The sequence below is a fragment of the Anabrus simplex genome, chromosome 11 (assembly GCF_040414725.1).
Source record: "Anabrus simplex isolate iqAnaSimp1 chromosome 11, ASM4041472v1, whole genome shotgun sequence".
NCBI classification, from domain to species: domain Eukaryota; kingdom Metazoa; phylum Arthropoda; class Insecta; order Orthoptera; family Tettigoniidae; genus Anabrus; species Anabrus simplex.
In genome coordinates, this window is record NC_090275.1 from 58,136,467 (window position 1) to 58,162,252 (window position 25,786).

General features: G+C 39.4%; 1 protein-coding gene and 1 long non-coding RNA gene across 4 annotated transcripts in view; one reads left to right on the plus strand and one right to left on the minus strand.

Annotated features, from left to right (window-relative positions):
• The window catches only part of LOC137502719 (uncharacterized), a 38,802-nt gene extending 32,353 nt beyond the window's left edge, over positions 1–6,449 (plus strand). Inside the window, exon 3 of the long non-coding RNA XR_011018843.1 lies at positions 5,522–6,449. This is a non-coding gene — a long non-coding RNA (uncharacterized lncRNA). The remainder of the gene's footprint in view (positions 1–5,521) is intronic.
• Positions 1–25,786, minus strand: part of LOC136883513 (gastrula zinc finger protein XlCGF57.1) — a 66,189-nt gene that overhangs the window by 11,729 nt on the left and 28,674 nt on the right. For all 3 annotated transcript variants that reach the window (XM_067155871.2, XM_067155874.2, XM_067155873.2), the window contains exon 4: positions 17,717–17,787. In XM_067155871.2, coding sequence (XP_067011972.1) covers positions 17,717–17,787 — 71 coding nt within the window. The remainder of the gene's footprint in view (positions 1–17,716; positions 17,788–25,786) is intronic.

Genomic DNA, 25,786 nt, shown 5'->3' on the forward strand with positions numbered 1-25,786 from the left:
ATTAGGCAGAGATTCAGAAACCAGGTGTTGGAGTGCAAAACTTTCCCAGGAGCAGACGTGAACTCTGACTACAACTTGTTGGTCATGAAATGCCATCTGAAGTTGAAGAAATTGAAGAAAGGAAAGAATGCAAAAAGATGTTATCTAGACAAGTTGAAAGAAAAGTGTCAGGGATTGTTTCAAGGAACATGTGGCACAAGGGCTAAATGAAAAGGCTGAAGGAAACACAATAGAGGAAGAGTGGATAGTCATGAAAAATGAAGTCAGTACTGCTGCTGAAGAGATGTTAGGAAGGAATAAAAGATCAACTAAGAATCAGTGGATAACTCAGGAGATACTAGACCTGATTGATGAATGACGAAAATACAAGAATGCTAGAAATGGAGAGGGTAGAAAAGAATACAGGCGATTAAAGAATCAAGTGGATAGAAAGTGCAAGGTAGCTAGGGAAGAATGGCTGAAGGAGAAGTGCAAGGATGTCGCAGGTTGTATGGTCCTGGGAAAGGTAGATGCTGCATACAGGAAAATCAAGGAAACCTTTGGAGAAAGGAAATCTAGGTGTATGAATATTAAGAGCTCAGATGGAAAGCCATTTCTAGGGAAAGAAGACAAAGCAGAAAGATGGCAAGAATATATCCAACAGTTGTATCAAGGCAAAGATGTAGATAATTTGGTTCTGGAACAAGAAGAGGCTGAGATGTAGATAATTTGGTTCTGGAACAAGAAGAGGCTGTTGATGCTGATGAAATGGGAGACCTAATTTTGAGGTCAGAGTTTGACAGAGCTGTGAGAGACCTAAATAGGAACAAGGCACCTGGAATTGATGACATTCCTTCTGAATTATTGACTGCCTTAGGAGAAAGCAGCATGGCAAGGTTATTCCATTTAGTGTGTAAGATGTATGAGACAGGAGAGGTTCCAACCAATTTTCGGGAGAATGTGGTTGTACCTATTCCCAAGAAAGCCGGTGCTGACAGGTGTGAAAACTACCGTAGCATTAGTTTAGTATCTCATGCCTGCAAAATTTTAACACGTATTATTTACAGAAGAGTGGAAAAACAAGTTGAAGCTGAGTTGGGAGAAGATCAATTTGGCTTCAGAAGAAATGTAGGAACACGTGTAGCAATCCTGACTTTACGTCTGCTCTTAGAGGATCGAATCAAGAAGGACAAGCCCACGTACATGGCATTCGTAGATCTAGAAAAGGCATTTGATAATGTTGATTGGACCAAGCTATTTACGATTCTGAAGGTGATTGGGATCAGATACCGAGAATGAAGAATTATCTACAATCTGTATAAAAATCAGTCTGCAGTGATAAGAATCGAGGGCTTTGAAAAAGAGGCAGCAATCCAGAAAGGAGTGAGGCAAGGCTGCAGTTTGTCCCCCCTCTTTGACAATGTTTACAGAGAACAGGCACTAAAGGAAATCAAAGGGGAATTTGGAAAGGGAATCACAATCCAAGGAGAGGAAATCAAAACCTTGAGATTTGCCGATGATATTGTTATTTTATCTGAGACTGCAGAAGATCTCGAGAAGCTGCTGAATGGTATGGATGAAATCTCGAATAAGGAGTACAAGATGAAAATAAATAAGTCCAAAACAAAAGTAATAGAATGCAGTCGAATGAAGGCAGGTGATGCAGGAAATATTAGATTAGGAAATGAAGTCTTAAAGGAAGTAGATGAATATTGTTACTTAGGTAGTAAAATAACTAACGATGGCAGAAGTAAGGAGGACATAAAATGCAGACTAGCACAAGCAACAAAGAGCTTTCTTAAGAAAAGAAATTTGCTCACTTCAAACATTGATACAGGAATTAGAAAGATGTTTTTGAAGACATTCGTGTGGAGCGTGGCATTGTATGGAAGTGAAACATGGACGATAACTAGCTCAGAAAGATAGAGAATAAAAGATTTTGAAATGTGGTGTTACAGAAGAATGCTGAAGGTGAGATGGATAGATCGATTTGGCTAAATTTGACAAGAAGAAGAAATAGAATGATAGGACACATCTTAAGACACCCAGGACTTGTATAGCTGGTTTTTGAAGGAAGTGTAGGTGGTAAGAACAGTAGAGGCAGACCAAGGTATGAATGTGACAAGCAGATTAGAGCAGATGTAGGATGCAGTAGTTACGTAGAAATGAAAAGGTTAGCACAGAATAGGGTGGCATGGAGGGCTGCATAAAACCCGTCTATGGACTGATGACTCAAACAACAACAAGAACAACAACAACAATGGGAATGGGAAGAGTTTGCTCAACTTCTGTGCTAGTATGGGTATAGCTGTTACGAATAGATTCTTCAAGCTACACATGAATGAATGATCCATAATAGACTATATCTTAACCGACTTCGAATTCAGAAAATTTGTTAGAGAAAGTGAAATCTGTCTGCAAACGAATAAGGGTAGAAAATCTCCAGGACGAGGAAATTAGACAGAAGTACATGGATATGATTAGTGAGAAGTTTCGAACAGTAGACAGTAAGTAGGTTTAGGATATAGAAAGAGAATGGGTGGCATACAGAGATGCTGTGGTAGAAACAGCAAGGGAATGCCTAGGAACAACTGTGTGTAAAGATGGGAAAAGGTGAACATCTTGGTGGAATGATGAAGTGAGAGCAGCTTGCAAACGTAAAAAGAAGGCTTATCAGAAATGGCTCCAAACAAGTACTGAGGCAGACAGGGATTTGTACGTAGATGAAAAAAACACAGCGAAACAAACAGTTGTCGAATCCAAAAAGAAGTCGTGGGAAGATTTCGATAATAACCTAGAAAGGCTAGGTCAAGCAGCAGGGAAAACTTTCTGGACAGTAATAAAGAATCTTAGGAAGGGAAAGAAAAACTAAATGAACAGTGTTTTGAGTAATTCAGGTGAACTCATAATAGATCCCAGGGAATCACGGGAGATGTGGAGGGAATATTTTGAACATCTTCTCAATGTAAAAGGAAATCATCCTAGTGGTGTTGCGAACATAGGGAGGAGGAAAATGATGATGGTGAAATTACGCTTGAGGAAGTGGAAAGGATGGTAAATAAACTCCATGTCATAAAGCAGCAGGAATAGATGAAATTGGACCTGAAATGGTGAAGTACAGTGGGAAGGCAGGGATGAAATTGCTTCATACAGTAGTAAGATTACCATAGAGTGTTGGTAAGGTACCTTCAGATTGGACAAAAGCAGTAATTGCACCTATATATAAGCAAGGGAACAGGAAGGATTGCAACAACTATCGAGGTATCTCATTGATTAGTATACCAGGCAAAGTATTCACTGGCATCTTGGAAGGGAGGGTACAATCAGTGGTTGAGAGGAAGTTGGATGAAAACCAGTGTGGTTTCCGACCACAGAGGGGCTGTCAGGATCAGATTTTCAGCATGCGCCAGGTAATTGAAAAATGCTACGAGAGGAATAGGCAGTTGTGTTTATGTTTCGTAGATCTAGAGAAAGCATATGACAGGGTACCAAGGGAAAAGATGTTCGCTACACTGGGGGACTACAGAATTAAAGGTAGATTATTAAAATCAATCAAAGGCATTTATATCGACAATTGGCCTTCAGTGAGAATTGACGGTAGAATGAGTTCTCGGCTCAGGGTACTTACAGAGGTTAGACAAGGCTGTACTCTTTCACCTTTACCGTTCGTAGTTTACATGGATCATCTGCTGAAAGGCATACAATGGCAGGGAGGGATTCAGTTAGGTGGAAATGAAGTAAGCAGTCTGGCCTATGCTGATGACTTGGTCTTAATGGCAGATTGTACTGAAAGCCTGCAGTCTAATATCTTGGAACTTGAAAATAGGTACAATGGGTATGGTATGAAAATTAGCCTTTCAAAGACTAAATTGATGTCAGTAAATCCAAGAGAAATGAATGAATGTCAGATTGGTGATACAAAGCAAGAACAGGTCGATCATTTCAAGTATTTAGGTTGTGTGTTCTCCCAGGATGGTATATAGTAAGTGAGATTGAATCAAGGTGTCGTAAAGCTAATGCAGTGAGTTCGCAGTTGCAATCAACAGTATTCTGTAAGAAGGAAGTCAGCTCCCAGACAAAACTATCTTTACATCGGTCCGTTTTCAGACCAACTTTGCTTTATGGGAACGAAAGTTGGGTGGACTCAGGATATCTTATTCATAAGTTAGAAGTAACAGACATGAAAGTAGCGAGAATGATTGCTGGTACAAACAGGTGGGAACAATGGCAGGAGGGTACTCGGAATGAGGAGATTAAGGCTAATTTAGGAATGAACTCGATGGATGAAGCTGTACACCTAAACCGGCTTCGGTGGTGGGGTTGTGAGGCGAATGGAGGAGGATAGGTTACCTAGGAGAATACTGGACTCTGTTATGGAGGGTAAAAGAAGTAGAGGGAGACCAAGAGGATGATGGTTAGACTCAGTTTCTAACGATTTAAAGATAAGAGGTATAGAACTAAATAAGGCCACAGCACTAGCTGCAAACAGAGGATTGTGGATACGTTTAGTAAATTCACAGAGGCTTGCAGACTGAACGCTGAAAGGCATTAAAGTCTTTAATGACAATGTATGTATGTAAGGTTTTTTCTTCTGCTAGTGGTTTTACGTCACACCGACACAGATAGGTCTTATGGTGACGATGGGATAGGAAGGCCTAGGAGTTGGAAGGAAGCGACCGTGGCCTTAATAAAGGTACAGCCCCAGCATTTGTTTGGTGTGAAAATGGGAAACCATGGAAAACCATCTCCAGGGCTACCAACAGTGGGATTCGAACCCACTATCTCCCGGGTGCAAGCTCACAGCTGCATGCCCTTAACTGCACGGCCAACTCGCCCGGTACACATTTTTACTGTGTGAGCTATAATAATGGAGATATTCACGAATTTAAATACTTTAGATTTGCTACATCCATGAACAGTGAACACCACCGAATTAGAAGTTTTGTTCAGTTGTTATGGTAAAGAATGTGGGGGAGGGGGGGGGGGGAAGGAATCTAAGTTGAAAGCCTGGGCCTTGAATGCCTTAACACGTTCAGTGCGGATCACACGCTGAGCGCATGACGCTAGTTTATAAGCATGCGTGCAGCACGTGCCCAGCAGGTCATGGGACAGGTGCTAGGAAACATAAATTAGAGGTTTCTCAAATGTTACTTGAGTCTCCCTGTCCTCACGCACACTGTGTAAGTCCAATCTACTAGGAGGTTCATCCATAGCCAGATTTGTGCATGCGTATTCCGTTTCCCGCATATTTCTTCTCCCCAGTTTTCATCATACGTCATAATTTTTTTTGGATCTTGAGCAGCAAGACAACTTCAATGCGTGGTAAGAGACTGAATTTTATGCTTATTATTACTTTAAGACAATTACAAGTGATTCCGCTTTTGAAATAAATTCCACTACTGCAGTAAGTTCAGTGAAAGGACTGATCTTATAATTGTCATCTATTCTTCCACCATATTCAAGTAACATGAAGGAACTTGTAGTAATCATTTTTAACTGAGCCATGATCCTTATATTATCATTTTATTTATATTTTCTTCAGATGGCCGACAATGCAGTTCCTTCAGCATCACGAGGTTCACTGAATATATGGGGCGCTTCGACAGAAGAAATAAAACCTTGACAGTTGGCAATTTTACAACAATGAAGACATTGGGATGTAAAATTGTATAACAGGGAAGTATAAATACAAGTATATTTATGTTTGTAATCATACTTATGCCTTTGTTTCCTATCTGCAGTAGTGCACAGTCAACAACCTACGCGCCTGGCGCGTGATCCACCCGATGACCAGTATATTACATCTCAATTTCAACCACCGTGAGGGTCACGCACCAGGCACGTGAGTGGGATAAGTCCACAAGTTCGATATAACTCATCCTACCAATGTTACAACTTTTAAAGAGTTCCATGCAAATATCTCGCTCAGATTGGTGGGTATATCATGATCTACAAATACACAGTGAACGTGTTAATAAAAATTGAGCCAAAATAAAATAAAGTCATCGACTAGAATGTTCTAAGTCCCTAAAACTTATCATCAGGAACACCACACTGACTGTCGTTAACTGAGGTGTGCTACATCTCTTCTGCTCTCACTCGTCACAGCTAGGTGGCATTAGTGTTATAATGTAAAAGCATTAAGAATGATTTTACAACAGTTTATTTATTTACAAAAGATATTAGTCAGATTTGAGTTCTGAATAGATTAACATGCATTCTACTCTGATAACTACAAGAGAAATGTGCATTCTCCCAAAGACTTTGCAGCCCAAACCCCCAGTGATACCACTGCACAACTGAACATTCCACATGCATGTACTTGCATAGCACTGTTAATAATAATACTGTTATTGGCTTCACGTCCCATTAACTACATTTACGGTTTTCATAGACACCAAAGTGCCGTATTTAGCCCTGCAGGAGTTCTTTTATGTGCCAGAAAATCTACCGACATGAGGCTGACATATTTGAGCACCTTCAAATAACATCGGACCGAGCCAGGATCGAACCTGCCAAGTTGGGGTCAGAACGCCAGTGTCCCAAACATCTGAGCCACTCAGCCTGGCATAGCACTGTTTGTCTGTAAAAAGGATACATGGTCTTTATCACAATGAAAAAGAGTATGCAGGTTTAAATCTGGCTTTAAGAGAGCCAAAGAATCAACCAGCATGTCATTTTCAGTAGCGAATGGATAGCACGTGATCTAAAGCAGGGAATTCCAAATGGCAACCCGCGAAGGCATATTTTGCGGCCCGCGAGGACTTTCAACAAAATATTTTAAGAAATGTGTCACAGGTGTAGAATATATTGGAAGTGGAAAGTGTTTATTGAAGATTTTATTTGTAAACCTTGTTAAGTAGTACTTACTGTATGATCTGAAGTGTGGTGATAAAATATTTTATTTGTATTCCATGTAACTACCTAACCTGTACAGTGTAAATATTTTGGTAACACATGGTATTTGTAACAACTAGATTTCATTTCTATATTTACTGGAACTATCCAGAAAGTTGTAACTTGAATTTTTGAACAGGGTGTGTTGGCCTTTGTTAGTTATGTATTCTAGAAAGTATGTTCTGACTGTTCTGGAAATGGAAGATTCGCGATGATGCGTATGTAAACTTCGCGACTGAAGTAGGAGTTGTGATTGGTGAATTTGGGTGGTGATAGGTGGGCTCCTGCGTTCTGGTTGGCTACTCCAAGGCCAGGGTTTCCCTTTTAAAGACAGCGAGGCAGCATTTCGTGGTCGTTCTGGCTGTCTGTCTTCTATCTCTTGACTGTCTGAAGTTTTGACGTCGTCTCGCTACTGGGATGGGCCACTTTGGGGTAAGCACTCTCGATTTCTGTTCCACCTTAAATTTCACTTAATGTTCGCTTACCTTTTCATATGGGAGTTTACTCTAACCTCACCCAGACTTGCCACTCAATTATTTCGGATACCTTAGCTTTTCAGCTGAGCTCGCCTGTTTGTTTCTGAGGCATTCCCCTTTCCTTGTTTCACTAAACATGTAAATTGTAGTTTTATGTATTTACCTTGGGGTTTTGCCTCTAGTAGTTCCGTGTCATGTGACGTGTTCAATTATGTTGTTCAGATATTTTGAAAGACACGTTTAACTTCACTCTAAATTGTATTGTACGACTTGGGTTGTAATTACAGGTATGGTATTTAATTGACTCTTTGAACTTATAGAAGCTATTATCAAGGAACGTCCACTTTGTGTGTCTCAAGGAACATGCAATTTGTAGTTCACAGTTTCGGTATGACTGAAATTGTACGGAATCCGTTTGTAAAGTCCTTTGTAAATAATATTTTGAAAATCAAGGATCAGGGTTGATTTTTCGGAATCTGCAACCTAAGCCATCTCCATGCCCTTGGTAGGTTCCCAGCTCCTTTCACGTTCTTGGGTTTTTATCGTCAAGTTGCCCCTACTGATATTTACCCGTGTTGTTATCAGCCGAGTTCCGCGTAGTTCATCAGCTGTTTTCTTGTGTGTGTAGTGTCTTAGGTACCATGTAATTGCACTTACTTTCCTCCCTTTAGTGTGTTTGTTGTAGCCGCTGAAGTAACAGTTACAATTTGGTAGCAGAAGCAAGTGCTAGGTTGCAGACGAAGAAAAGTGAACTGTGATCATACCTAACCTAAAACACCGTAAAAGTTGTGATTCGTAAATCGCTTGAAATCTTGTTTCTACCTGTCAGGATGGCTCACGCTGTTCCTATTCCTTTCCATTTGAGAAAAGCAGAACTCATTTATGAACTTTGTATCCGAAAAATTAATTCAACAGGCAATGTCAGAGATGACACTAGCCTATTGAAACAGTCTCTTAACTTACCTATAACCATACCTGAGTTAACTACGGACGAGTTGCGTGAGTCTTTGGCCGTGGTTAAAGATAGGTTAGCTGAATTTAACGCCATTCTTGTGTCCTTTTGTGCTTCTGAGCCCTCGCATGGCCAATTAGCACGGGTTACGGGGCAGTTATTATATTACCTGGACAGAATTAAGGATTTGTTGTCTCTCGAATTGCCAGAAGTTGAGCGGCAGGAATGTCAAGCCTTACTAGTACAGTTTTCGAGAATTTTTGACAGAATCATTGGTTTGCTTGAAGGCAATAAGTTGAATAACACACTTTCTGAAGTTCAAGTGTCTATCCCATCTGAAACGTGGGAAAGTGTTAACTCTGGTGCTGCACTGCTCCTGCTCAAGTGTGCACTCTGACACCTAGTGCTGGTGGTATTCGGGAGTCTGAGGTGACTAATGCTGCCCTGGGATCTTCTGTTTCGTTGTCTGGAACTAGGACACCTGTAAGTCATTCAAATGATCTATCTCCTTTGCATGTTGGTACCCGTACAAATTTTCCTGTGGTAACTGGTAATTCTGTTGTGGCTCAGTGTCTGCCCTCTATTGTTAGTCAGCCCAGTTCTGATGCAATGGTGCAAAACCACCCCCCTGTCTTAGCACCACCGGTATCTAGTGCTATTTTAGGTTGCATGACCCCTACACAACCTTTCACAAATGAGGTTGTCTGCGCCCGTAATGTTGCAGGCTAACGTTAGTTCTAACCTAACCTGTACTCCGTCCTTTTCACAAGGGCACCTGAAAGGGAAAGAATCAGCAGAGTCCATCTCTCCCATGTGAAGGTACCTTAAGTCAGGTAGGGAGGGGTAAATACCATTGTTGGTGACCATGCAATTTAGTTGTAAGCTATTTGTAAGAGTTTAGTTATAAGATAATGATAAGTTTATTGTATGGTATTTATAAGAGTTTATTATGAGGTCATAATAAGTTTTGTTGTAAGTTAGTTGTAAGTAATTGTGTAGGTAAATATTTTAGGTATCCTCTTGTGTAATGGATTTAGTATTATAAGTTAGGTAGGTTTTAGTTTAGGGTCACTGCTTGGAATTTATTCCCCGACTTTCAGGCTTAGGGTAAACTCCTGTAGTTTCCTTTCACCCGCACCGTAAACTTGTCAAATGAATGAATTATAGATAGTGCTTACCCCGGGGCTAGGTGCCCTAATATCCCTGGTGTGCGAGGGAGAGCCCCTACTGCATACTCATTAAGCCACCCATGGGTGACTCTACGCAAGATCTTTGAGCCCAGCAGCATAATTTTGCCTCTAGTATTCCCCTGTCTGTTGCGGCTTGTTTATGTTACAGTGGCTGCAGTGATCAACTTCTTCTGACGGCAACCTAAAGTGCCAAGTTGGGAGGCACACTGTGTGCCTTGGGCGCTACCACCTGGCACCACAATCCTGTGACGTATGTCCTAATGGAGGCAGCCTGACTGGATGGTGTCTCACCCATCTGCTTATTTGGTGCAAGATACCACTGGACTGCAATTTACATAGCTACCTGGTTGGACTGAAATTGAATGGAGGCTGGCGGCAAACGGCCATGTTGGCAGCTACATTATCAGCGAGAACCTGTGGCCTAGCTGTGTTGTGACTGGTGTGAAAAGGTGGTGCAGATATTTAGTCTATATCTGGCTAAAAAAGAGGTTTTGAACGCTGTCTTACAAGAAAGTGAGAAGGTTCTGGATGACTAACAATGGGTAGAAGGAATGAGTGTACAGCCTTTGGTGGACACAGTAGAAATAGTCAAAGCAATTATAAAGGTTCAAAAGGCATTTTGAAGTGTAGTGTGACTATCCATGTGGTATTTATTGAATAGGTGGATCCATGAACACCTTTATTTTTAAAAATTATACGTAAACTGTACACTCCAGGCTACTAAAAGGACCTTTGGTGTAGTGACAGTTTGTTTTGGTTTATTGTTCGAGCCGGGCTGAGTGGCTCAGACGGTTAAGGCACTGGCCTTCTAACCCCAACTTGGCAGGTTCGATCCTGGCTCAGTCCGGTGGTATTTGAAGGTGCTCAAATACGACAGCCTCGTGTCGGTAGATTTACCGGCACGTAAAAGAACTCCTGTGGGACTAAATTCCGCACCTCGGCGTCTCCGAAGACCGTAAAAGTAGTTAGTGGGACGTAAAGCAAATAACATTATTATTATTATTTATTGTTCGAAATCTACTTCAAGAAAATCATGATTGTTGGGATCATGTATCTTTAGTATCTATACCAGAGTGAGAACGTTTTCTAAATTGATCGCCTTTCTCCCCAGTAAATTTTATGGTCGAGCATGGCTCGACTTTCGGGGGGAGGAAGATGTTACAGGTGTAGAATATATTGGAAGTGGAAAGTGTTTATTGAAGATTTTATTTATAAACCTTGTTAAGTAGTACTTACTGTATGATCTGAAGTGTGGTGATAAAATATTTTATTTGTATTCCACGTAACTACCCAACCTGTACAGTGAAAATATTTTGGTAACACATGGTATTTGTAACAACTAGATTTCATTTCTATATTTACTGGAACTATCCAGAAAGTTGTAACTTGAATTTCTGAACAGGGTGTATTGGCCTTTGTTAGTTATGTATTCTAGAAAGTATGTTCTGACTGTTCTGGAAATGGAAGATTCGCGAGTATGCGGATTTAAACTTCGCGACTGAAGTAGGAGTTGTGATTGGTGAATCTGGGTGGTAATAGGCGGGCTCCTGCGTTCTGACTGGCTACTCCAAGGCCAGGGTTTCCCCGTTTAAAGAGAGCGAGGCAGCATTTCGTGGTCGTTCTGACTGTCTGTCTTCTATCTCTTGACTGTCCGAAGTTTTGACGTCGTCTCGCTACTGGGATGGGCCACTTTGGGGTAAGCACTCTCGATTTCTGTTCCACCTTAAATTTCACTTAATGTTCACTTACCTTTTCATATGGGAGTTTGCTCTAACCTCATCCAGACTTGCCAGTAAATTATTGTGGATACCTTAGCTTTTCAGCTGGGCTTGCCTGTTTGTTTCTGAGGCATTCCCCTTTCCTTGTTTCACTAAACATGTAAATTGTAGTTTTATGTATTTACCTAGGGGTTTTGCCTCTAGTAGTTCCGTGTCATGTGACGTGTTCAATTATGTTGTTCAGATATTTTGAAAGGTACGTTTAACTTCACTCTAAATTGTATTGTATGACTTGGGTTGTAATTAGAGGTATGGTATTTGCTTGACTCTTTGAACTTATAGAAGCTATTATCAAGGAACGTCCACTTTGTGTGTCTCAACGAACATGCAATTTGTACTTCACAGTTTCGGTATGACTGAAATTGTTCGGAATTCATTTGTAAAGTCCTTTGTAAATAATATTTGGGTAAATAATATATTTTGAAAATCAAGGATCAGGGTTGATTTTTTGGAATCTGCAACCTAAGCCATCTCCATGCCCTTGGTAGGTTCCCAGCTCCTTTCACGTTCCTGAGTTTTTATCGTCAAGTTGCCCCTACTGATATTTACCCGTGTTGTTATCGGCGGAGTTCCGCGTAGTTCATCAGCTGTTTTCTTGTGTGTGTAGTGTCTAACTGCACTTACTTTCCTCCCTTTACTGTGTTTGTTGTAGCCGCTGAAGTAACGGTTACAAAATGTAAAGGAAAATTTACAAAATATATTTCATAATTTGTTCAAAAATGTATTAACTTTTACAACCTTTATAGACCCAAGTAAGAACTAATTCATTCTTTAATATTATTTTTTGTTTTTAAATAGTCATTTAGTGTGAATACAGTAGATTATTTTTTATTAAAAAATTAAAATACAAACTAGGCAGAAAATGAGCCCTCACAAATGCTAGTGCTGGATCTTAACCATTATAGAAATGGCTATGGGATAAATACCAATTTTTGAACTCCATGCCAGCCTCATTGTGGACAGTTTATGCAACGTAGCATGCAATAAATACCAAGATATACTTTAATTTCCATTGCCTATTGGTGTAAGAAGAGGTTTTAATTCTTCGTTCTTCTCTCATTGGTAGTACTGGCTGGTATACAGTGATACACACTCACAGAAGTTTTCAGGGAAGTACTCCTGGAAGTACATTGCTGGGATTCTAGGCTCTTGCAACTGTATACCATTGTTCCCTTCATTCACTTGTCCTGTAAGTTTTGTTTTGACTACATTATTAATTTCAGTTTGTTTTTAGGTTTTTCTTTCTTTTTTACTTCTTGTCATTTGACAAATAATTCAAATGAACTGACATTGTTGGGTGCTCCTCTTCTAAATTCAATTGTCCTGGGAAGAATAGTGTTTATGTTTAATTTCACTCTTTCATGCAATTGTAAAATAGTGTTTTAAGCAATTAAAATTATTAAACAGTCATTTCAATTGAACTATGCATATTACTTAACACTGGCACCTCGTTCTATTTGCGGAATTTTACGAAAATTGGCCCATTATTAAAGTGTGGCCCGTGATCATGCCCAAGGTTTCCAATGCAGCCCTCGAGCCCTTGCTAATTGGAAACCCCTGATCTAAAGGCTAAGCCTTGTCGCTGCAACCAGAGTTCTGTATTGAGCAGTTCTTCTTAACTCTGTATAAGAACTGCAGCTCATTCTGGTAGGCTTACTTACTTGACTTATTTCCTGTTGTTCCTCTTGGAGCATAGGGCTTCCGTGAAACACTTCCATCTGTTCCTGTTGTTGGCTAACCTCTTCACTTCATTCCAAGCTTTTCCCACTGTTAGACATTCCTCTTCGATCGTCTTTTTTCCAGGTCTTCTTCGGACATCCGCACTTTCTAGCGCCTTGGGGGTTCCAGTCGAGCACTGTCTTTTCAATGGCTCCAGCGGGCTTCCTTAAAGTATGTCCTATCCAACGCCATTTTCTCTCCTTTATCTGCATTTCAATTGGCTGCTGATTAGTTTCTTCCTATAGATCTTCATTTGAAATAACAACCAGCCATCTTCTGTTGATGATACGTCTTAGACAGCAATTCACGAAGACTTTCAGTTGTTTAATCGTATTCTGGGCAACATTTCACGTTTCACAGCTGTAACGCAGAACGGACTTAACATTTGTGTTAAAAAGTCGTAGCTTAGTTTTTTCTAGAAATGTTCTTGTTTCTCCATATAGGATACAATTGAACAAAAGCACCATTTGCTTTCCTGATACGACTCTTTAATGTCTTCTTCTGCTCCTCCAGTAGTAGTAACCATACTCCCAAGATATATGAAGGAGTCTATTTGTTCTATCTCTTTATCATCTATAGACAATTTATCATCAATCTTGGAATTGACCCTCATCTCTTTGGTCTTATCAATATTTATTTTAAGTCCAGCATACTCTGCCTCCTCCTTCAACCGCTTAATCTTCTCTTCCGCATCTCTGAATCGTTGACCCAGTAGGCAGATGTCATCTGCAAAAACAAGGTCTTCTAACCTATCTTGTAAGCCCCACTGGATCCCCCTTTTCCGACCTCGATACACTTTGTCAGCACACTATCCAACACAAGTAGGAAAAGCGTCGGAGAAAGAATACAGCCCTGTCAAACTTCCAAGGGCACATCTATTGGTTCAGTAAGATCTCCCAAATGCAGAACCTGACATTTATAACCCTCGTACATATCCCTTATAATATTCAGAATCTTTTGTGGTATACCATATTCTTCAAGTGTTTGCCACATAACTCTTCTATTTACAGAGTTGATTCTGGTAGGCAACTATTTTAAAATAGGACTCTCTTGGTCATCCCCTTCTTGCTTTTCCATCAACTTCTCCTTCAAGGATGTTGCAAAAGACTGTGCCTGATGGTGTGCCCAATGAACTAGATTTCTTTTCTTCACCAAGTTCCTAAAGAATCTGGTCGTTACTTTTCCTTTGTGTCCAACTTGTTCACGTTGAGTTCTGAATTGTTCGTTTAGATGGAATACTATTTCTGCGGCATATGTGGCTTCTGACTTCATGACTGTATTGTAATGTTTGATTTTTGCATTAATGAATAAATATTTCTTTTTTGTAAGTTTCCCATGTTAATTTTTGTGCCTTAGATAACTTGTTTGCCCTTATCTGAAGCGAAGGTTTTTCATTTAAATTATTTGTTATTAACTCACCTAGATATTTGAATTGTGTTACAACTTTAATTTTAGTACCGTTAAAATGTATTTCTTTTAATGGTGTTGGTTTTTAGAGCGTAATTTCTGTTTTCTCAAATGATATTTTAAGGCCAATTTTATTTGCAATGGTGCGAAGCTATGATATTTGAATTTTTGCTTCATCTAAATCTTAGGCTAATAACGCCATGTCATCTGCAAAACTAAGACAATTTGTTTGGATTCTCCTACCTATTTTAATATTTGGAGGGCATTTCCTAAACCATTCTCACATTACCATTTCTAGTGCACAATTAAATAGTAATGGTAATAAGCCATCACCCTGCCGTAACCCAGCAGTTACTTTGAATGGGTCTGATAATTTGCCTCTGAACTTTACTTTTGATTTGGTCTCTGTAAGAGTTAATTTTATCATTTTTACTAATTTTGGATGTAATCCCATGTGTCATAATATTTTTAATAAAGATTTCCTGTAAATACAATCACAAGCCTTCTTGAAGTCGATAAATGTTATCACCATATCTCTATTTCTTTTTCTGTTGTAATCTATTATCAGTTTGAGGCTCATAATTTGGTCAGAGCAATTCCTCCAAGGCCTGAAACATGCTTGATATTCTCCTAGTTCATTATCAAGTTGTAATTTAATTCTATTGAGAATAATTCTAGAGAATTTTTTTAATAAGTAATGTCCCGGAGTGAAATCCCCTTTTATTTACGTAGTGGATGGATGATGTCCAATGTTTTGGGAATTTTTCTGTAATCCAGATGTTGACTAGTTGTTGATGAAGGGCAATTATTGCTGAACTTCCAGCATATTGCCAAATTCCTTCAAAGGTGCTTTTCCAGGTGCTTTAAAATTCTTCATGTCATTCAGTGCTGTATAAACTTCCTTTATTGTAGGAGGGTTTATATTCTCTGTTGGGGTTATTATCGGTGTATTGACATCTAAATAAAGAAATTATGTTGGTTCTTCCCAATCTAGGAGCATTTTGAAATAATTAGCCGAGATTTGTGCATTGTCATCATTGTTGTGGGCTAATTCACCATCTTCATCTTGCTTTTCTAACAACTTCTCCTTCAAGGATGTTGTAAAAGACCACCTGATGGTGTGCTCAAAGAACTAGATTTCTTTTCTTCACCAAGTTCCTAGAGAATCTGATCGTTACTTTTCCTTCGTATCCAACTTGTTCACGTCACTCTTCTCCACAAATATGCCAATCTCACATCGGCAGATTTGCCAGCAGATTAAAGAATTCCCACAGAACAAAATTCAGCACTCTGGCGTTTCCAAAAACTGCAAAGTAATTAGTGGGATGTAAAATCAACAACATTATTCATTCTAAATTCCAACAAAAGATGAGGAACGAAATGTATTGCACTTTTATCATATTAAAAAAACTGTTAGGTTTATTAATAAAAACATTTTTAGAAAATACCTGAAAAAGAAAAACATAATAAATAGATAATACCTGAAAATACTATTTTAAGTTGTTTCTTTTTCAGGTAATAATAATAAAATTATACTGGTGCAGGCATTCTTCTGATGTTTAGTGGTGAATAATGATCACCAAACTCTGTACCTAGAGAGATACCGTAACCTGGGAATGCCTAGAAGGTAAAGGTGTGCCAAACTTCCTGACTGATAAAGTAAAGATGCTCTATCAAAAATGTGTGTCCAAATAGGGGATGGAAGATCAGACTGGTTTGAAACCAAAAGAGGAGTCCGGCAGGGAAGTGGCTTGCCATCACTCCTGTTTGTCATTGTCATGGATCAGATCATAAAATCCATCAAAGGACATTGCAAAGAGCCTAACACTCTAATATTTGCAGATGATGTTCTGATCTGAGGAGAAAATGAAGCAGAAGTACAGGAGAAACAATTCAGTCAATAGAAATGAAATTCATCAGAACAATGAACCAAAAGAATAGGAAACACAAGGTTAGAAATGAAGCAAACAGAAATGAGACTGGCATCAAAATACCTGTTATCGAGCTTTCACAAAGATGCAGGCTGCAATGGTTTGGAAGTGTTAAGAGGATGGACAGAATGAGAACAGCAAGGAATTACTTCGACAGAGAAGTGAAAGGGGAGAGGCCCGTAGGGATGCCAAGAAATTGATGGACAGACACGGTAAAATCGGAGGTTAGCAAGGGAAAGTCAAGTGGGAGGATACATAGAAACAAAAACTATACTTTGACAGGAAGAAGTGGCGAGCTCTTGCACACCACACCCAGGAAACTGGAGCTGGTAAATGATGATGACTGGACCATTTTAGTTGTTCCACATTCACCTTCTCTTTGAAAGTTGGACTGTTTGGTTCTTGTGATCTGCCCAGTACTTCATCATTCATTCCAATCTTTAATTTTCTTACTTCACCTGTAATTGCTATAGCCCTTCTGTGTGTGCTGAAAATTTGTGAGTCATGGAAAGGATGATAATTTTATTTTTGTTCTCTGCATTTCCTATCTCGAATTCAACTGCTTTGAGACCTTGCTGAATTTTGTGGATAAATAAACAGATTTAAATAATCCTTCATCATATGCTATGACATTGGAACTGACAATAGAATCCTGAAGGCATGAGGGATATCTGAACAGCTTTAGGTACAAGAAGTTTCAAATCCTTATAGTAATAGAATTCTCCATTTTATGTAGACTCCTTTAGCATCCGCTGCACACAGTTTTCAGTATCCTTTCTACTTCCATACTTCATCTTACCCATAGCAAATTTAGGTCTTTTCTACCCTACACATTTTGGTGATTGTTTTCTTCGGAACACCTGCTCCCACTAAACCGCCTTTAGCAAGGGTTTCACATTTAAAGTTAAAAAAATCATCACTGATCTGTATTGAACTGATAATTACAATGCCAAAAAGAGAGAGATGTTCAACCTATTCAATACAATAATAAATTGTTGCATAAATTAATGTTGCAACATGTTTAATATGGTTTGGGACTGGTTTCAACACATATCCATGTCATCAGCCGAGACAAAAAATGGCAAGAAGTCAACACACAAAAAACATTAAAGGGTAATTGTAACACTTATGACACTTCTTGAAGAATTAATAATTGAAGTTCATGTAGCACTTTTCAGTGAAGATAATTTGTAGATATCTTAGGTTCTTGAGCACTCTTGCTGTAGATCTTGAGGTTAAAAAAGGATGCCACAATTTAGACGTTATTTTTCCTACACTGACAGATAACAAACTCGTTCATAGGTCCAGAACCGACAGCTCCAACTTGGTCACTACTGTTCATTAACAATAATAATAATGATAATAATAATAATAATAATAAACTTACCTGAACTTCTTTTCAAGGTCATTGCAGTAGCTGACAACCCAGTCACGTTTGACTACATCATCAGAATCTTCCTGCAGGGAAGAAAAAAAAGAACAAATACAAATCAACTCTGAATCTATTTCGAACCAAACCCTCAATCAATTTTATTTTCATTCATCTTATACTTACAAGAGAAGGAGAATACATTTTTAAATTTATTTACTTATTTCTTGACTTATTTTATATGGCGTGGCTCAGACTATGAAGTCTGCTGTTATGCCAAACCATCTTATATGTGCTTCATTGCACAAACTAGTGTCTTCATCATCATCATCATCATCATGAATTCCTTCCAGCAAGCCGGGTTGGATGTTTCAGAACAATATGCCTATATTTGTTACAGTCTTGGTATGCTTCTCCTCTTTTAGGGCATTCAATATTTCTCCTCTCTTCTCTACGTCTTCTCTTATCTGGACTAACCACCTTTCTCTAGTGCGTCCAATCGGTCTTCGTCCCAGAACGATCTTCTCAAAATACTTCCTTGGAGTCTGAGTCGCCTGCATCAGTTTAACGTGTCCTAGCCACTTCACAGTTATTACAAGGGGACATTACTTTATATACTAATTTCTTAAGCCTCTAAGTACCATTTACAACATCTCTTTTTAAATACGTTTCTATTATCTATGTCTCTAATTACAGCTAGAAGGGGATTTCAGGAGCATATTGTTCATCATTTTACAGTTCCAGTTTCCCAGGTACTGCTGGCGAGCCTCTTCCATTCTGTCTTATTGAAATACGTTCTGTTGTTAGTGACGTCCTCCAGTGTCCTTCCCCGATCTGCAATGTCCATCTTTACGATGTCCATCCAGCGGGTTTTTGGTCTTCCCATCATCCGTTTCCTGCCACATGTCGCTCCAAGTTAACGTATGCTGTCCTTGTTGGCGCCATCCTCATTACATGCCCAAACCACCTCAGTCTGGACTTGCTGATTCGATCTAACAATGATGTAAAAATCCCAGCTTCCTTTCTAACCACATCACTCCTCAACTTGTCTAGTTTGGTTTTTTGAATTGTGGACCCAAGGAACTTCATCTCGGATGCCTGCAACCTTGATGAGTCTTTCAATACCATAGGTCAAAATTGGTATGAAGTATTGATTGAACATCACCAGCTTTGATTTTATTGGTACTTTGGAATCCCAGAGAAGCGTTCGTACTTGCTGGTAAAAGTGAGAGCTCTTCTGCACTCTATTTGCCACCTCCTTTGTGGCTAGTGTATCTCGAGATATTACACTGCTGAGGAATGTAAAACTCTCCACACTTTCTAGTGGACGGTTTCCTAGCATGATGTTCGCTGGTCGTCCCTCTCTGTTTATTGCCATCACTACTGTTTTGAGTTCGCTTATCTTGAGATTGAACTCCTGGAACTTAACCTTCCATTCATTGAGTCTCGACTGTACTTGTTCCTCAGTTTCTCCCCAGATCATAACATCATAAGCAAAGGCCATTGCAATTAGTTCACCAGAGATTTCCTTGATGTTCTTCATTATGTCATCCATGATGGTGATAAACAATAATAGGGATAGTACATTGCCTTGCTGGACTCCACTTTCAGTCTTGAACCAGGATGAATGTCCATCACCCAATCGCGGGTATGAATTAATTAATTGCCGTAACTTGTCGTACAGTTAATTGGAAAACTCCGTCCGGAAGAAGTTTCTGACCTTGTACGAATAGTGTTTGGGGACGACAAATATTTAAGATCCGTTCCCAGATAACTTCGCATGTCTGTACAAAGAATGCTGTGGACAAGTGAGACCGAGTGAAAGTTTCTTCTCTCTGTCAAATATAAACATAACTGCTGTTCAAAACATGAAGATATATGGCAATACCTGGGCATATTTAATGTAACACAGATGAATACAGTTGTATGTCATCTGCTTAGAAAAGGTACTAACAATTTTATATATATTTTAAATATAAATGTACAGACTAAAAGCAACAAGTGGACAATCCACATAAGCTAGATACAAAAACGAAAAACCATCTCTCTACAGGCCATGAAGGGCCCTGGAGATGTGGCAGGTAAAGGTAAAGGCTTCCAGTATCTATAACCTTGGCACTAACAAGGGAACTGTTTGGGTTGGACCAGCCAGATTTCAATGAAACTAGGGTGAATGATCAAATAACATATCATAAATTTAAAATGGCAACAATAATTTTGCTGTAAAATCAAAGGTAGCATTATAATTAAGTTGCTGAAATACAAATGGTGGCTCGTAGAAGTTAGCTTATGAGAATGTAGAATGACCTTGCACATACATTGCAGAAATATAACAACAGTTCTATATATTAAAGTTACATAAAACTGTCTATACCAAAAAATGAGATTTTGACAACCCAGGCAGAAGTTCACACTCAACAAAGCTATTTTACCAACATGTACAGTACATAAATACAGGGAGAGGCAGTGAAAAGTTACCGCATGTGCAGGAGATGTCGAGAGAATAGGCTGCTCAAAATCCATTGCTAGACTCACTGGTAAGAACTTACCCGCACAGGTGGATATTCGGTTCCATTACGGTAGGTCTAAATTATTACTTACAAGTTAATAATGAATGAAGTTGGGAACTAATGTACATCTTACCTTTCATGAAAGCAGCTGTTGAAAATGTTCAAAATATAAAACGTTGCATCGGTGTAAAAAATTCTGAAACACTTGTATCTCCGCCCCTGACATTTCATGTATCACTCGTCTGATTTCATCCAGGGCTTCAAGAGTACATGGATTGTTCTTATACACTTTCTCTTTTAAAGTTCCCAACAAAAAAACATGATTTAAATCGGGGAAATGAGAGGCAAAAATCCACGACTAATTATTTGCTCAACTAGAAATATCCACTGTCCTATACCACACATCGCAATACTAATAGATAACACAAATTACACAGTACAACGAACTTGCACTTGTCTCAAACAAGGGTGGAACAGGGCAAGAAGTACTTAATAGAGTGGCCAATGTATCTGCCATTAAATTCTATAACCTCATACATCCCCTGATCTGGGACAAAAAGGTACCCCTGCAAACCAAGATGTCCTTGTATAAATCGTACCTTATTCCCATACTCACATATGGCCTAGAAACCTGCATGTTGCAGACTAGAGACATTAGTAAACTGCAGATCTGTGAAATGAAATACCGTACCTTAACACATTGCTGTCCGGCCCATCTGACGTATAACTGGCCCCTGTGGCCGGAAGGTTTTGGCAGAGACATGGAGTTATTGCAGGGTATCATAATTCAATAATTTTAGGTTCATTCACAGTTATATCTGTCCACTTTAAAGTTTTTGGTGAGATCTTATATCTCGGTTCATTCTGGTATTGATATCTGTTTGATTCCTCCACCATATACGCCAACAAACCATTACAAATGAACAACTTGACATCACAACCTATATTTTCAGGTTCACTCGGCGAAATATTAACGCCAGGCGTCCACGAGAAAGACTCCAAAAACAGTATAATATCCTGTTAGGCCACTCACTGCCAGAAATAGGGAGAATATTATCAACAGTACTTACATCTAGACCATCTTTGCTATCTGAAGCATCAGGTCATTGCTCACATGGTGCAATAAACGTGTCATTCAACGCATCACTTCCACATAAATGCATGACACTAGCACTAGAATTGTCATTAAACAATTCATCTTCACTCTCCTCACAATCACGGGAAACATATGACAAATTATCAGCGTATAATTCATGTATAATATTACCAGGAGTCAGTCCACTGTTTTTGTTTACCGGGCCTGCCATTTTTGTTTACTGGCATTGATGGATACACGGAAGATATTCGAAGGCAAAAAAAAAAGCAACTGACGCACTAAAACGGGCAAAACCAGTACTAAAAGAAGCGTAGTTTTTCTACCATTTAGGCACATCAACGATAATCTCCAAATAGTTCCTCAATAACCGTTAGATGGCATCAGAAGACAGACTTGCACAAACACGTATTTATACGCGATCGGCTGCAGAGCACCGTGCTTGGAAACACGTATTGATACGTGAGCGGACAGCATTGTGTTAAGAATGCCATACAAAAAACACAGCATGATCATGTGAGAAATGAAGATGTCAGATCATTTTTGGGAGTGGTGCACCCTCTGGAAGAAAGACTAAGGTCTGCAAGACTTAACTAGTTCAGACATCTAAAGAGAATCCCAGGCTCTTGAACACCACAAGCATACATGGAACAGTCAGCGGAAGGAGACTTGTTGGACAACCACGGAAACGATGGCTGGACCAAGTGAAAATAGACAGAGAGAGTAGAGAAGAAGACTGGAGAGCGACGACGGAGAGAGGCAGACCTACATGGAGAGAGAACGCTGGCAAAAGCTCGTTCCACACCACCCTACCCAGCACGCTAGAAGGGTTGCATAATGACGACGATGACGATGACAACAAAATTTTAACATTTTTCATGCCATGAAATGAAAATATGTCACTTTTACTGATTCACATGTCCATAATTCAAATTTGAAGTCAAAAATCCCCTATCACATATTGTTTTCTGTGGCAACCATATTCAATTTCTTTTTTTAAATGTTATGCATTTTTGTTCATAGTTCCACTTCCAGAGATCACAAATATAAAGATAGGGACCTTCCACCTAATCAATACAATTATTTATTATAAGGTACTTAAAAACTCCGCCATCGTCAGGTCCCAAGTCTGGAACGAGAAAGGAGGAGGGTTTGCTGGTCTGGTACCCAACTGTAAAACTGCCAACGCCGAGTGTTGGGTGGCGGGAAACAATCTGACACCCTAAGGGGGCCAACGGCTTCGGGCAAATGAGCCCCTTTAGTTGGGGTGATGGTCCCCACATTGGAGGAAATGCCACTGGAATCCATTATGCAGCGTCTGTTCTCCAGGTCAGGGGCAGCTGCACAAGGCGTCTGTACTCCAGAGGAGCGGCCTCATTATCACCTCACTGGATCACATCCAGAGTTGTAATTCGGGACCTAGTCCCACACAGGTGACACCTTGACAGTAAACCATGGAAGGTATTTTAAGGAATACTCCACCGGCTGAACCAAGAGTTCAGAGAAGGCAGCAGTCGGATACGGTGGGCTGCCACTTAAAAGATACCATGAAGTCAGAGGCACGGAAATACCCCAGTATCACATACATGAACAAGACAAAATCAAGAATCAAACCAAAGCAGATAACATATTTCTCTACACGCAATATAAACTCACTCATGCAAACTGGTAAACTAAAAGTGATCACCAACATAATGGACAAACACAAAATTCTTATCATGGGATTACAGGAAATTAGAAACACCGACCAGGATGCCTTGGAATCTCAAGGGTACAGACTTTATAAAGGTATACCCAGAAAGAGAGTGATGAAGAATGTCCCACGATTTGGAACAGAATTTTTGGTCAGCCTTAAAAATAATAAAATCAGTTCAAGAATTCAAATCACAGTCTCCACGACTCTCAACGCTCACCTCAAAGGCATCTAATAAAATCTATACTATAATAAATGCCCATGCTCCCATTAATGATAACTCCTCAAAAGACCATGAGGAAACAGAAGAATTTTGGGACCTACTGGACCAGACGACTTCAATGCTCAACTAGGCAGAGAAAGAAAATACCATGACATCATCGGAAAATGACCAGCACACAATAAAAATAATAAAAAATTGAGAGAGACTAGTTGACCTACGTAGAAAACATAACTTAATCTCAAAATCTCAAAAACTCAAAACATGGAAACATCCTGACTACACTAAAGGAGAATGGCAACTTGATCACATCTGCATGGACAAATACCACCACAAAGATCTATCACGTCAAAGTCTGCTGAGGAATAGACACAGGTTCAGATCACAACGCAGTTTAAAAAAAAAATTAAACTCACTCCCCAGAGGAGACAACAAAAGGAAGCCCCTAAAACTAAAAGAAAAATCAATCCTACCCAACTAATCAACAATGAAAATTACCAAAAAGCAACTGAAAACATAAAAATCACAGATAAACTTGAAGACTTAGTACACAACCTTAAACAAATTGCAGAAGACCTGGCTCCAATTAAACCAAGTAAAAAACACCAATAGTGGAACAGCGAATGTGATGAAACTGTTGAGAAAATACATCAGGTATGGCTATTGGATCAGTCCCAAAAATCAGAAATATCCTATCAAAATCTAGTAAAACAGAGAAAAGAAACTACCCAAGTCTTAAGAAGAATAAAAAGGCTGGGGGTGTCCGAGGACAAGTTCCGCTCGCCAGATGCAGGTCTTTTGATTTGACTCCCGTAGGCGACCTGCGTGTCATGATGAGGATGAAATGATGATGAAGACAACACATACACCCAGTCCCTGTGCCAGAGGAATTAACCAATTATGGTTAAAATTCCCGACCCTGCCGGGAATCAAATCCAGGACCGTTGTGACCAAACGCCAGCACGCTAACCATTTTGCCATGGAGCCGGACCTAATGGAGAAGAAAAAGAGATATGGTGATAACATTTGTAGATTTCAAGAAAGCTTACAATTGCATCCATAGAGAATCTCTGTTGGACACCTTGGACTACACCCCAAATTAATAAACATGATAAAATTGACTCTCACTAACACCAAATCAAAAGTGAAGTTTAGGTGTGAAACATCAGAGTCTTTTGAAATTAAAAATGGACTAAGACAGGGAGATGGGCTCTCAATTATTTAATTGTGCTCTAGAAATGGTAATGGTTTAGGAAATGTCCCCCAAAAATACCGGTAAAAATTGGCTGAAAAATCAAAACAAACTGCCTGGGTTTTGCCAACGATTTAGCATTACTACCAGTTGATATAAAAGAAGCAAAAACCCAGATATCAGAACTTCAAAACATTGCAAATAAAATTGGCCTCAAAATATCATCTGAAAAAAACAGAAATTATGCCCCAAAAACCAACACAACTAAAAGACGTTACCATAAATGGTAATAACATCAAAATAGTAACTCAATTTAAATATTAAATATCTTGGAGAAGTAATAACACATAACCTAAATGAAAAAATGTTCAATCCAAACAAGAACAAATAGATTAGCTAAAGCAAAAAAATGAACATGGGATATCTACAAAAAGAAATATCTACCAATAAATGCAAAAATAAAACACTACAACACAGTTATACAACCGGAAGCTACATATGCAGCAGAAACACTTTTTCACTTGAATAAACAATCAAAGACTGACAGACTTCAGAAAACTGAAAGGATTGGAAGAACCTGCATCAACAAAATATACCAGAAAGATGGACAGTGGCGAATAATATCTAACAAAGTCGTGTACAAAGAGCTAGAACCACCGAGCTCGATAGCTGCAGTCGCTTAAGTGCGGCCAGTATCCAGTAATCGGGAGATAGTGGGTTCGAGCCCCACTGTCGGCAGCCCTGAATATGGTTTTCAGTGGTTTCCCATTTTCACACCAGGCAAATGCCGGGGCTGTACCTTAATTAAGGCCACGGCCGCTTCCTTTCAATTCCTAGGCCTATCCTATCCCATCATCGCCATAAGAGCTATCTGTGTCGGTGCGACGTAAAACAAATAGCAAAACAAAAAAAAAAAAGAGCTAGAACCCATTACAGATATACTGTGTAAGAGGAGACTGGTATTCTTTGGACATATCATGGGTATGCAGGATTCGAGACTTCTGAAACAACTAGTACAACACAATCTCGTCTCAAAAAATACCACAACAGGATGTAAATGGATCAGAGAAGTAAGAGAGGATCTGAAGGAAATAGGCCTTACAACAGAAGACACCACAAATAAGGTAAAATTGAATATAAAACTCAAGAATACAAACCTCAGCTTTACTCCTACACGAAACAACCCAACAACACGATATGTTCAACCGAGGAAAGAGCACGATGATCTGAGCATCTGAAGAAGTACTGGGAGGACCGCAAAGCCCGAACAATCCCTTCAAAGAGACCTGAACAACGGACTGACTAAAGTGATCCTATCGGTCATAGAAGAAGATGAAGAAGAAGGTACTTAAAATAATTTCACATTGCAGTAGTGGTTTC